Raw genomic sequence first — 14,731 nt, forward strand, 5'->3', positions numbered from 1 at the left:
TTTTCTGTTTTTATGTATTTTATTTCTATTATGATTTCGTAATTATTTCAATAGAATCATCAATAAACGGCCATATATGAAAACAATTTTAAAACTCCCGCAACTCATCTTAATTTACTTTGTAAAAGTATTTGTGCCAATAGTAGGTAGACATAAACATTTTCATTGAAATTAATGAGCATCACAGTTTTAATTAATTATCATCGCTATGTAATGTACCCTGATTAATACAGAAGTATAGTTAGAAACAGTAAACATCCTTTATTCGTCTCGCAGTTGTAACTGCTGTTTGAAGCCTGTTGAACAGTAAAATAACACGCAAATGGTTTATATGAGCATTAGTATAAGCATGTCGGTATTCCTAAATGCTCTGTTTGTCTCCTGTACTTATGGTGCGGTGGTTGGTTGCAGTGTTCGACTGCAGCGAGTACAGAAGGAGACAGATGGAGGCGTATGGGAGGCATGACATGTTCCGGGCTGACCATCCCACGGGGGCTGTGGTGCGGAGGCAGAGCGCCCGGGACGCAGTGCACGATGCCATCCAGTGGCTCAATGATGGGAACAGTATCGCTGTTAGTCTCCTTTAATATACTTCACCCCTTAATATACTACTCTCTCTCTAGTAAAATTAATATCGGAGATATTTAATTTAGATTGATATTGAATGAGTGTGCTAAAATCTAACATTAAAAAAATATTATTGAAATTTATCATTGAGTTTTTTTCTAGCGGCCTCTGCCACAACCTGTTTTTTTTTTCGAACGAAGATCTTAAAAAGTTGTATCTACTTATGCATATCTGAAATTATTTACAAATCTGTTTTGTGTATCTTTTATCCATTTTTTTCGTGTGATGTTTTGCTAAACTGTAATAAAAAATAAAAAAATTAATCATTCAGTCAATATTTTTTTTCATGTATTATTTCTGCTTGCAGATATTTGACGGAACTAATATTACGGCTCAGCAGAGGCATGACCTCCAGAACCATTGTGTGCAGGATCTCGGGTTCCGAGTACTTTTCATCGAGTGTATCTGCGACGACGAGGAGCTCACGGAGAAGAACATCCTCGAGATCTTGCACTACTCTCCCGACTATAAGGGCATGAAGCGAGCCGAGGCACTGGAGGACTTAAAGAACAAGCTGGACCATTACGTGCGCCAATACGAGCCCATCGACCCCGCCACGGAGGACACTTGCTATATTCGCGTCTTTAACGGGGGCCAGTCTGTCAACGGGCACAAGCTCACGGGTCAGAGAGAGAGCGCCATCTTGGGCTATTTGGCTAGTGTGAAGCCCATGCCGCAGACCCTCTATTTCACACGAGTGAGTTGTTTAAAATATCCCAACTACAAAGTCTTTGGCTATTAAAAACTATTAAAACTAATAAATCAATAAAGAAATTCAAAGTAAATTTAAAGAAATTTTTTAAACCTGAGTAAAAACAGCGTTCTAATTTTAATTAATATTACCGTATTATTATTTTCTGTTTTATCGTTTTATTTCGTATAATTTTTTCTTGTGTATATTCGAAATTATATAACTTCAAATGACTAATTAACTATAACAGTGTATGTCACTCTCCAAGCGCAAGAGCTAGTCTCTCTTTTGGAATGTTACAGTTTTAATATCAACTAAATATATAAAAGTAGATTGCAATAGAAAAAAATCATGTATCATTTAGGTAACTATATTAATTTAAAAAAATCAAATTAAAAAATCTTAAATTCCATACGGCACAAATTTATTCCATTAATAGTTGTATTTCAGAATACAGATTGATTTTTACTGCAGCATTAACCCATGCACTAATACTGATCAACAATCTGAGAAGTTAATATTTTATATTATACTATGTATTTTGAGAGTTTTCAAGAAACTATGTAATTATTATACTATATTTTGTGTGTGAACAAATTTTTGTGGACAAGGCTGGATTTGACTCCCCCGGGAAGATTGAAATTTATTGCAACAGAGAGGGAAACATCTTTGAGAAGGGAATATGGAACTCTAGGCATTTACGAGATTGATGAATATTACACAGTGGGTAAATTGGCCAGTTAAACCAGCCAATACCAGGTTGTAAGCCCTGTAAATGCCTAGTTTTCCATGGCCTTCTCAAAATGTTCCCTCTGTGTTGCGCTAAACTAAAATGATTATCACTTCACCAAGTTAAACACAAAAAAAAATTAAGTTCGCACAACTAATTGTATATTCGTGATGAAATAATGTCGTAAAATTGATGTCTAAGAATGTTTTACTATCTCATCCTTAACTCTTGTGTGGCTATGAAGTCACGTGAGTCTACATAGAATAGGAGACTTAATATATCTTTCTTTTTTTTATAATAATGAAGTAATATTTCGCTGTAACGGGCCGAAATCATATAATTATGTTTATAAATTATGGAAAATAGACTAATAAACAGTATGTATATTTATATATATATATGTGTTAAATTTTTGTTTTTAAATACCTGTATTTTAAAATACCTCGTCCTTTGCTTAATTTAACACGTCATTACATAACCGTTTGCAGAGTGATTTTTTAGGACTATCTTTTAAGAGTTAATTAAAAGTCATCAATAAAACAGCAATATACGTGTCCAAATCAATGATGTTTGGAATGATCTCTTCATGATTTTTGTACGCTAGAAATATCCTAAATCTCTGTTAACTAACCGGTATTCATATCAATGTAATCATTTTTGAAACATTTTTTGTATTAATTGAGTAATATTATGCGCATTATCTAAAATTATTATTTAAATCAATGTAATATAGATCTACCTTGTTATTTCTGTTATCATTAATTTGTCCCCTGTGCTATTAAAGGTATTAAACTGTTCTTACTGATATAGTATCTATTTATTTAAATGGCGTGTTTTTATCGCAGATTATTATTTTATGTTGCCTGTAAACAACTCTTAATGCTAGATATTGTGTTATTTTTTTATTAAAGTCATTTCACCTTTCTGATAAGCCGACTTGTAAATTCTCTCTGCTGGAATTCAGTAAAACATCCGTCACATTTCTTTGCGTGTGCTAAAGTATATTTTTGTCTCTATTTTGCTATTATGCGTATCAATGAAATAGGCAATCGGGGTATACTGCGGGCGTAACTACTGGCGTGTAGTTAAGTATCAAAATATGTACGCTGAGAAAAATACTATTAACAAACTATTATTTCCATATGTAATACATTAACAGTGATAATCATATCTAAATATGGGCAAAACGCTAAAAAATTCCTTAGCTGAAGGCATAATTAAAAGTCTTATGAGCATGTTAACTTAAAATTTTTCACTTATATTAAAACTAATAATATGAATAACAATATAAAGTCAATAAATAAATATGTGTATTTTGCTCTGTCATTTACTTAAATATTCTTGATTTTTATTGATTTTGTCACGCTTGCGATTTTCATATAAATTTGTACGGAGTGAACCGAGTAAATATTGTTTTCTGTCAAATGCAAACTTACTCTGAGATATATATCGGTGACGGACGGACATATCGCTTGAGGTATTGTTGACACATCTACCTATGAAAAATGTGTTTTTGTACATCATATAAAATACCTAAATTACCCGTGCTCGGTGGCTTTTTCTTATTCATAGGTATCTGTCTAGTGCAGATACAAAATACATGTTATTAAGTACAGAATTAATGTACTGTAGAAAAATATACATTTTAATGGTGTGCTTGTTTACGGCATATTATTTTCTAATTACAAAAAAAAAATATATAACACTTACTAACAAATTAAAAGAGAGATGTAAAACATTTTAGAGAAGGATATATGGAAGTCTAGGCATTTACAGGGCTTATGACCTGTCATTGGCTGGTTTTAGTGGCCACTTTACACTCTGTGTGACATTCACCATTTTGCCTATATTGTCTACAAACATTTGGATTAACTCAAAATAATGTAATACTTTCTTTGCCAAAACAAATATTTTTTATTTGCAAACTTGGGATAATCCATCTTTTTTGATTTCGAGCAAATCACTAAAAAGGATACAATAATAGCTTCTACTTTTTATTATATTTTAAATATTTATTATAAGCCGTTAATATTTTATAAGTAACTAGCATTAAATTGATCATCATAATGTCAAAAAACAATAGTGAAGTTATTAATTTAATTTTGAAGATACGCCAGCAGAGTTTGCCATGTTTGCAACAAACCCAATAATTTGAAAGTCAGATTCTCGCAAATAAAACCGTATTTTGGAATGACAATGTTATTATTATTGTATTCTGAATAAGTTTTAATTCACGTCTCACTTTTAAGATTTTGGATTTTGTCAAGTAATACCCTCACATGTCAATAAAATCCTTTACGGAAATTCCCGATATAATAATATATATAAGCATTCTAATCTTTATTTGTACAGAATTCACACGTCATTGAAACAAGATCCTTGTTTTTGTGTACATTTATTTTGTAAATAATATGGCTACGGCTATTCAAGTAATAATATTTCAAAACAATAATGATGAAATCAAAATATTTATGCAATTACTCTTATTTAATTATTTTAAACCAGTCAATATAGTGATTATATGAATGTTACCATTTCAATTTTCTCTATAATTTTATTATTTTAATAATTATTGTCATCAGTATATCGATACATACATTCTCTAACCTTATTGTGCAATATAAAACACAACAATTGTAATAAGGCACTGCTTTAGTTTACATATAAATGTGGTTGTTGTCCTGTGGCTAGTGTTGCGGACTCACAGATCAGAGGTCAGAGGTTCGAAATCCGCTCTATCACAACTTGATTCCTATTTTCTAAAAGTGAGTTATTTACAACTCATTGAAAATGGCCCCCAAAATTGAAGTATTTGGCTGAATCATTGGATCCCAAATATTTATTTTAAAAAACATTTTCAAAAAGACTTATGATCTTACGCTTCACAGACTATTGCAGTGTAAAAACACCTTTAAGTCTTAAATAGGTGTAAGGTTTAAAAAAAAATTCTCATGTCAACCTTACCAGAAATCGAACCCGAGACCTCATACATGGTAGGCAAACATGCTAACCAATAAATCACCCGACGGACACATCACAATACTTTTCCAATAGTCTTAGTGTTAACAATAATAAATTTTCAGCACGGTGAGAGTGAGTACAACGTGTTGGGGCGCATCGGCGGCGATGCGGACCTGTCTCCGCGCGGACAGCAGTACGCAGTAGCCCTGTCACAGTACTTTAGGTCGGCAGGCGTGTCCCCCGCACAGGTGTGGACCAGCGAGATGAAGAGGACCAAGCAGACGGCCGATGGCATCAATGCCCCTAAATTCTGCGTCAGACCTCTGAATGAATTGGACGCTGTGAGTTATATATTTCTTTGACTTTAAACCAACTGCGCCGCGACAGGCGCCACTGCCCAGTTGATTGCATCTAACCGTGAAACTGGTGTCGCGGGTTCGATTCCCGCCAGTTGCGAGGAAAAGACCCACAAAATATTTTTTCTCAATTGGTGTGGGTTTTGTGGTGTATTTTTCAAAACTTTCTTTCATATCCTGTCTTTCTCACTTGCTTACAACCCTCTAAAATAGACGCTTGGCAGGTTATACCTTTTTTTAAAAGTAGATAAAACAATGCAAATACCACCAATTTCGAACATGTAAATAGTTCTGTTCTTTAAGGAAATCTCAGTTTTCAGGTATAACTTTAGCCATGTCCTGATTTTAATTAGAATAAATGGAATGCTCCATATTTTTACCCTTCATCCTGTAATTTTAGAACGTAATGTACAGTATAGTCAGCAATAGGGTTAATAAAGTCAAGAAGCCTTAAATTGTCAATGTTGATATTCTACACCCTGAAAAATGACACCAGCAATGCCAAGCATACAAAAACAGAGATTGAAACGATAACTGATGAGGAGAAAAACATTCTCAAAATTTGTTAAAAATAATTTTACAATAGTTACCCAAAGAAATCAAAGAAATGAAATATTTGAAATCCGATGATAAAAAGAGGGAAATTGTATAGATAGCTCACCAGACAAGTTCAATTTCTGAAAGTAGCTCACATCCTTATTGAGTTTGGAGACCACTGATCTAGTCTATTTTTGTGATTGATTTAAATCTACAAAAGCCTACACCAAAAAAGTCCAAATCCTGTCTCGAGTTTACAATGCGACACAATCGGAACATTAGTGCGTGAAAGCCACAGTTTGTGCTGTGCCGGTATGCCAAATTCTAGGCAAGAAATAGTGGTGACCGATAGTGGGCTTCAAAATGGCTAAATGGAATAGTTAAAAATTTGAAATTTAGTTGTGTTATGATTCTATTTATCCATCTATCTATTTGTACACATTTAACGAATGAAGCGATTCCAGGGAATATGCGAGGGTCTCACGTACGAGGAGATGCAGCAGCGCTTCCCGCAGGAGTTTGCCTGGCGAGACCAGGACAAGCTGCGCTACCGCTACCCGTGGGGGGAGAGCTATATCGACATCATGTCTCGCCTGCGCCCCGCCCTTACGGCGCTTGACAGTTCGCACAACGTGCTGCTGGTCGGTCACCAGGCCGTGCTGCGCTGCATCCTCGGCTACTTCCTCGATGCCAAACTAGGTTCGTTTACTTGGTAAAATAGACAGACAGTATAATAGAAACACCTATTCACATTCTATGTGAATGTGATGTTTTATATCACAAAATAAGTCGCATCTTCGGGGGTCACTAGTTAAACCTGAGGATGTTAGGGTGCTCGCCCCCTACTTAATTGCCTTATACTTAAAGGATCTGGGTTCGGATTGGGTCTCTTATTCTGTTGCGCAAAATTGTATCTTAAATTTTTTCCAAATAATGATCCTGTACTATTCATTTAACAATATTTTGAGTATGTGACATTTTAGAGCATCTTCATGACAGATAAAATAATGAATCTTGAAATCATTTGTTTAAATATGCGTTACTAACATGACAGATAAATAATAGAGAAAAAATGCAAGAATCACAATGGAAACACTTAATATGAATTGGGCTAGTGGTATTTATATATTTTGATGATACTGTGCCACAAATAATTTTGCAATTAAAACTCGTCAATTAAAGAAGCACCATTCTTTTTTAATTATTTCCAATGTTATTTACCTATGTACATTGAATTAAACTGTTAAGGAACACCAAGAATAGCGAGGCGGTGACTGTTTTTATGTTTATTGTAAAATTTGTGTTTTGGTTGGCTCTGTGCCCATTTTATATTTATTGCGGAATTATTCCTAATGTTAGTTTTTCTGCATACCTAATTCTTTATTTACTTTTCCTCTTCTTGATAAATCTGTTGCATTGTAATTTTTACAATCTTTTTTTTTTTTATTAATGAATATAGTTACATAAATGACACATGTTTTTTTTTCTATTACAATCTACTTTTCTATATTTAGTTAATGTTATAACTGCAACTTTCCAAAAAAGAGACTATCTCTTGTGCTCAGATTACATGCATTATTAAAAAATTTCAAGGACATTATGTAAATGCCAAAATAACTCAAATTATTTACGATTCAGGGTCCGTCCAGGGTTAAATGTGTTGGTTAGTGTTTTTCTTTATGTAGGGCATAACTTTTATAGTTCAATCAAACTTTGACATGACAAATGCCTCGACTTCTATTATCCTTTTCAAAAATAATTTCTCTGTTTCATTGAAATATACTTTTGTCAAAAATTTACTCAACAAACATGAATATTTAAAATAATATTAATATTTTCTTCGGTAAAACCTCTTGGGATTAAATCCGGTAGTAATATGTTTCTTCACCAAACATTTTAATTTACAAGAAGTTGGACACATTCACTTAAAATGTTCAATTGATATTTTGTTTTATTCTGAGATAATCTTGTAAATCGAATAAAATTAATATTTTTTATAATTTGTTACAGACGAACTTCCTTACATGAATGTTCCCCTTCACACAATTATCAAGTTGACAGCACATGGACACAAGTATCACTCGGAGCTCATTAAACTTCCCATAGACTGTGTGGACACACATCGCCACCAACCTAATGTAAGTTGGACTAAATGATGAAAAAAAAACATTTTGATAATAATTCTGTATCATATGAAATGCATGTTAATTAAAGTTTATTTTAGTTATTTGATAAGTGAAGTTTAAATTTACAAATCGGGTTGTGGTCCCGTGGCAAGTGTATCGGACTCACGGCTCAAAGGTCCAAGGTTCGAATCCCACTCTGCCCCAACTTGATTCCCATTTTCTAATAGTGAGTTATTTACAACTCGTTCCGGCATTATTAATCAATCCTTAAGTATTACCCAAACCAAACATAAATTGGCGGCCTCCGTGGTGTAGTGGTTAAGACGCTTGACTCACACACGAAAGGTTCAGGTTTCGATTCTCGGCAAGAACACAAAAATTTAATCCTGAATATTCTCGAGCCTGGGAGTTCTGTGCTGTACTTCACCACTGTAAATGAACCTCGAGACCTGTTGTGGTGCAAAACAAATAAAAAATAATAATGAATGGCAATTACATAACCATTTTTATAATTACCCTTATCTTCTTATTGATCTGCAATACCAAATACTCGATTATGAATCGTCGATGATTCTGCAATATACCTCATTGTAACTTAATTTTTTTACAAATATGTTTTTACAACATAAATTCATTCTTGGGACTAAGAGCTGTTAGTTTAAAATTCCTGATATTTTTCACTCTAAATAATAGGGAAATATCCTCAGAGTAATAATTCTCTAGAGAAGCCCTTAAGCTCTATCGCATAGAACAAAAGCATTACAAACGTTTGCTTTAATTTGGTTTTTAGCTTTACAACAAACGTGTAACGGACGGTTTCAGTTTGCGCCTTGCAATGAGGAATTCCACTGTTTTCTAATTTATTTATTTTTTATTAGCGTACTATTTAACTAAGAAAAATATATATATATTTTTTGTGCGTTATTTACAAAGATATGATTTTTTAAAGTTACATTTATCAAATACCGCACCAAATGACTGTAATCAGTGTGTCACTTTTCAGTAGTGACGTCATGAAACGGTTGGGGTTCTTACTTTCACTAACCTGACAAGAATCTATGGAATATAAACTTAGATATATATATAAATATAAACGTAGCTTACAAGTTGCGGGGGCTTTAAGCGGAAACCGGAAATACTACACGTAGATATAAGGAGTGATGTCATTATTTACGATTTTAAAATGAATACTATTTTTAACATTTTTTATTTATTTATTTTTGCGTGCATTTCTGAGATATTTCATCCTACTCCAAAATTTTTCAATATTCACGTGTACACGAAAACATTTTTTAAATTTAATTCCGGGTTGGGCTTGAATTCCTCATTCTCAACCCAAGTACCTACGGCCCGTTGTATCGCTGTAATCTGTTACTAACTTTGTGGTCAATAATCATCGAATGGTTTTTCTCCGTATGGATAACTCTTAATACTTTAAGGAAATATCACTTTTTGAAAATGGTTCATTGCACTGTCCACGCCTCTAATACGTCACGGTTAAATTTTGAACTTTGTTTATGACCATTTAAATAGAACATCGTCACGAATCTTGATATCACAATTTATTGTCGAATGTCAAGTCCAAACATGTCGCGTTTTTGTCAAGACACGTTTTTTAACAAATTTATTTTCAAAATTCATGAAAACATTTCTCTTCAATATCCATATTAATTTTGAAAATACAATTAATATTTCACGTGTTTTTATTGTTATTTGTTGTATGTGATTTGTTGTATTTCCCCATTGTTATAATACCCCAATATTATTTCTGGTGAATTAAACCGTACGTAATACATTCACAGAACAAAATTGATGGTCACGCGGTATTGCAGTATCGCGGACAGTATCTAGAATGAATTGTAAGAACAGTAAAGAAATAGAATAAGATTTATGTATCCGTATGTGAGCATTGTTCGTTTCCTGTATAAAACAAATCATTGTTGGCTTCATTTTATAAGTTCATAGATCAGTGTGTACAACGTTGGGAATGTTTGCAGAACTGCTCCACGAGCCGCTCGTCCGACGATGCCCTGGTCACAGTCCCCTCCCACTACGACACGCTCCCCTCCTCCCTGTGGCAGAACACCGGCGCGTCCCTTTAGGGCTCATGCCCCCGGACCGGACTTTTGCTGGCCCGCTGACTGCAGCGAGTGGTAGCTGGACGGCGATGTTGAATCTTCGCCTTTTCCAATTACGGAAGATTCTGATTCCAGACTGGCGCACGCTTGATGCTTCGCTGCGTAGATGCGCCGAGAGTCGAGAGATGTTAAATGCATCCATCTTTGGCGTTCTTAAAAAAATGTAGCGCCTTTAGGGATTGTAATATTTTTACAATATTGACAAGCACACGTCTAAAGAGGATGATGATTTGATTTCTAATGTTACTGTGAATGTGTTAAGAGGTTTTCGGTTCAACTACAATTATGTTAATTTTACTTGTGTTCTAATATTGACTACAAATATTTTCTGGGTACTTATTGTACTAACAATTTTTATTTAAAAAGTACTGTGTTTACATACATATTTATAGTGACGAATTATTGGTATTTATAATTATTGCAAGCCATGGAGAAAAGGACAATTAATATTTATTTTTTTAACACTAACCTTTGAAATATAATATCTAAATAGATGCAATACAATACATAACATCTTAGTTGAAGTGAAGTATCTAATGTAAATACAATAAAACCCCCTCTTTACGTTTTTCAAGGGAGCAACAAAAAAAGTCTCAAACTGAGGAAAACGCTAAAGTGAAGAAATGAAAAATGTATGGAAAAAATAGGAATTACATAAAAATAAAATTGATTTGCTACACTATAGTGTACATATACTTCCAGAAAAATTGTAAAAACGGCGATAAGTGGAAATTGTTAATATAATTTTTTTTTACCTATTTTCAATGATTTCACTAAAAATATTTTTATATTTTTTCAAACAATATTGTGGGTAAATAAAAAAAAAACGAAATTAGAATTTTGAATTAGCATAAAATAATTGTTCCCCTGAATGTTGGGAAATTTTATTTATACGGTATCACTTTTTTTCTATGGCATCACTAAAAACAACTGTCATATAGATCGCGGCTTTTAAACCATCTTTTTTATAGCTTTAAATATTTATATTGTTATGTTTTAAACATCGCAATTTAATGATATTAAAACTTTATTGTTTCTAAACGTTTGTCAACTGTGTATAATGATTTGTTTGAAAATGTAAAAAACGTTAATTGGGGGGAATATTTGTATGAGAATGTATGAAGAAAAATGGGTCTTGAACATTTCAGTGTAAAAAGCGGGAACATTTAAAATCGAGGAACGTAAAAACGAGGTTTACTGTAATTAATTTTATCTTATATTTTATTTCCTTTTGGATATATATTATGGTAAGGCTTGATTATCTTCCACGCATAAAGAACAATAGATTATTGTTAAAGGCTTTAGTGTAACATTAAAACTCTTCATTTGAAGCGAGTCTTCATACAGTTTTATTGCAGGCGTTGGAAATTAATTACATATTATTCTACTTTGTGTGTGTTGTGAATTTTTCCAATGAATTTTAATATTCCTGTTGATTCATATTATTACTACTGTTATTATATTTTTACTTTCCTTTATTAATTATATTATCTAATACTTAAGGCCAAATATAATAAAAATGTGGCAACTAATAATATGAATTTTCTGTTTAAACTTTATTTAAGTATGTAAATTATGTTTATCACGTCTTAAAATCATTTATTTTTCTTATATTATCAAGTAATTATTTCTAAGTATATCAATTGTATTGTTTTTTTTTATTACAGTATTTGTATAAATCAATAATGCATCTATTAAAACTATTAAATATATTTATTCTTAAAAAGAAGAATAAAAGTACTGTAAAATATATTATATTATTATCATCATTATTATTAATTTAATATTGGAAAATTTTATCAGAACTTAAAAGTTATAAGCAATTTTTTCTAATGAATTTTACTGCCAATTATATTAAAACAATAGAATCTATAAAACCTATAAATATTTGAAGACATGAGTGGATAAAGGTGTTATCCGACAAAAACAAAAAGTTAGAATTCTGAACACCAGTACAATTATTGATAATATAACACCTTCATTCGTTCCCAAATTGGTTTTTTGCTGCTTTTTGATGGTGTAGTTGGTTTTATATGAAAGGGCTGAACCTAAAATCTTGATCTATGTAAAAAAGTACATTTTTTAAAATTTGCGACATAACATCTTCATCCACTAATATGTTTATTAATTTATTTGTAGCTTAATTTTATTAGGTGCATTATAAGATTGTGTGTCTGCATAGATATTTACTTTCATAATATGTATGTAGTATTAATTTTTCATAATTTTTATGTTACTTTCTTTATGTATTAGTAATTTGGTCCATAAATTAGAATGATCTGAACTATGGTAAAAAGTACCTACATTTTCTATTTTTGTTTTGTTTCAAAATAATGTCAAAAAATATGAATGTTTTTGGAATTCAAAAAAATGTTTACCAAATTATATTTGATTTCTGTTTGACAGTAAACTAAATACATGTTAGATAACACATAATATTAATACGCTAAAATTGTAGGACGTGCGAACAGTATATTTCCTGATATTGCTTCCATGGCGAAATGGTAGTGCGACGTCAAAAATTGACTAGTTTTAGATAGAATTTATTCTTCTTGACAGTAATATATGACTAGGTGTTGAGGATTTGTTTCTCAGTATAACACGCCAACATAATGTAGCAACACTAGCAACGAATATTAGAGTAAGAGGTCAGCAACAGAAGTATTTTAGGTTTGCTTACTTTACTATTATATTTATGTATTAATTATATGTAATTATTCTGCGGCTTCAATTAAAGAATAGGGAACTTTCATAAAATTATACCTTGAATGTATTCTTCCGGTTTTATTATTATATTCTAGTTTAGGTGGAGATTGTACCGGAAAAATCTATTTTTACCATTGCTTGTATGCAAAATTAGACATTTTTTTGTAAAATGGTTGTATCTTAAATGCTTTTATCGTTTTAACAAAAGACTGATTTTTTTCTTTAAAATCAAATTTATATATTCATATCCGACAGTTTTACAAGCAGAAGGGCTGCTCAGAATAATCCTAACGTGTTTTTTGCAACAGCAAAAGAGGTTAGAGAAACATCAGTACAAAGTGACCTAAACGCACAAATAATTACGATGTTATTTGTTGCACCAAATGCAGATAATTCCTTAGTTTTTGCGCTCTTTTCGTATCAAGAGATAGAGAGAGAATGGAGCAAAGGGATGTAGATCATATTCGGAGATTATGCCTAAGTACTTGTACATGTAATGAAATACTGCCATATTCTTAGGATTTCCAAAGGAAGGGCCCTACTGTCAACTGTTATGTTTTCTATAATAACATTATTAAGCATACTTAATCATATTATTTTTCTGAAAAGTTTTAATGGACTTTTTATGGCTATGTTCACAAACCTGGTTTACCAATATATGTGTTAGGTTTCTATAGATATTTTTACATAGTGCAAACTAAATTTTCTTCTTAAACTTGGAATTACATATAATGTTTGTAGTCTAATATTGAGACTTAAATAAAAATGAAAATTTAGATTATCAATAAATATAGAGCTAATGAACTGAGTTATCTGGTTTTATTTTGATTTACCTTTTCCCGAGTAAGATGTATATGGTAAGTTTCTCAAATATCACAAAGAACCATTATTTGGTTTCCAGAGATAAAATCTCTTCGTAACATTGTGACAGTTAAATAAAACTAGCAAAATTTGATAAAACTCGTAAGAGAATTTTACAAAAGTGGGTTCCCAATATCACCTACCCCTGTTCCCATTATCGCCTATCAGAAATATAAGGAGCACTTGATAAAAACTATTTGTTATTGCTCGTAAAGCGCACACACACCTTATGAAAACTCTTTTTAGTACAGAGAGACATAAATTAAAAAACACGATCAAGGACAAATGATTTATAATTAAATAAAAAAAATAGAACATTTGTGTTTTTTCCGCTTGATGCACCATGAGATTTCTGAACCTGAAGCCTGATGGTGAAATCGTGTGATAGCTCCAGGAGGAGCTCCCTTTATCATCTTCAAGTCCTGCTCCTTTCTGGGGAAAGCTATCATGAGAGGAACATACTGGCCAATATATCTTTTTACACTATTCCAGGCGCATTGTTTCCCTGAAGACTGATTCCATGATAAAAAATCTGTGTTGAATTCTTATATGAAATACTTTCTTAATGTGAAATTAATGTTATATTCTCATCAGAAATACTTTATTGATGTGAAATTAATATTAAATTACTTCTAAAAGAGGATTTATAAATACTTTGTTTGAAATAATATTTTGTATTGGGTATCGGACATAAATTATTATACCATTTTTCTTCATTTTATAATATAAAATAAAAGTTTTTTCCTTTGCAAGTTTGGTACGCTTTTCCCGGTATTATAAACACATTTGACTAAGTTAGTAATTATTTAAATATTCACACGCATTTTGAATGGCGCGAATTTGTATGATTGAGTTTTTTATATATTTAGGATTAGGAATGTCGTTTATTTTTATGTTTTAAATGGTGAAAACCAAAGCGAGATCGGACGAGTATTAATGCGAGAAAAGCATTTTTTTTTTCTATTAATTAAATTTATTATGCCCTTTTTAAGGAGGTT

General features: G+C 31.9%; 1 protein-coding gene across 1 annotated transcript in view; it reads left to right on the top strand.

The window, feature by feature from the left end:
• LOC148278272 (6-phosphofructo-2-kinase/fructose-2,6-bisphosphatase-like) overlaps positions 1-13,680 on the top strand; it is a 45,287-nt gene extending 31,607 nt beyond the window's left edge. The window contains exons 3-8 of the mRNA XM_088231684.1: positions 412-572; positions 935-1,324; positions 5,132-5,350; positions 6,367-6,601; positions 7,913-8,040; positions 10,026-13,680. Coding sequence (XP_088087810.1) covers positions 412-572; positions 935-1,324; positions 5,132-5,350; positions 6,367-6,601; positions 7,913-8,040; positions 10,026-10,130 — 1,238 coding nt within the window. The 3' untranslated portion in view covers positions 10,131-13,680. The remainder of the gene's footprint in view (positions 1-411; positions 573-934; positions 1,325-5,131; positions 5,351-6,366; positions 6,602-7,912; positions 8,041-10,025) is intronic.
• The last annotated feature ends 1,051 nt before the right edge of the window (positions 13,681-14,731 follow it).

Source organism: Micrasema longulum, unplaced genomic scaffold, assembly GCF_059751315.1.
Source record: "Micrasema longulum isolate JH-2025_06_02 unplaced genomic scaffold, ASM5975131v1 h1tg000900l, whole genome shotgun sequence".
Lineage (NCBI taxonomy): Eukaryota > Metazoa > Arthropoda > Insecta > Trichoptera > Brachycentridae > Micrasema > Micrasema longulum.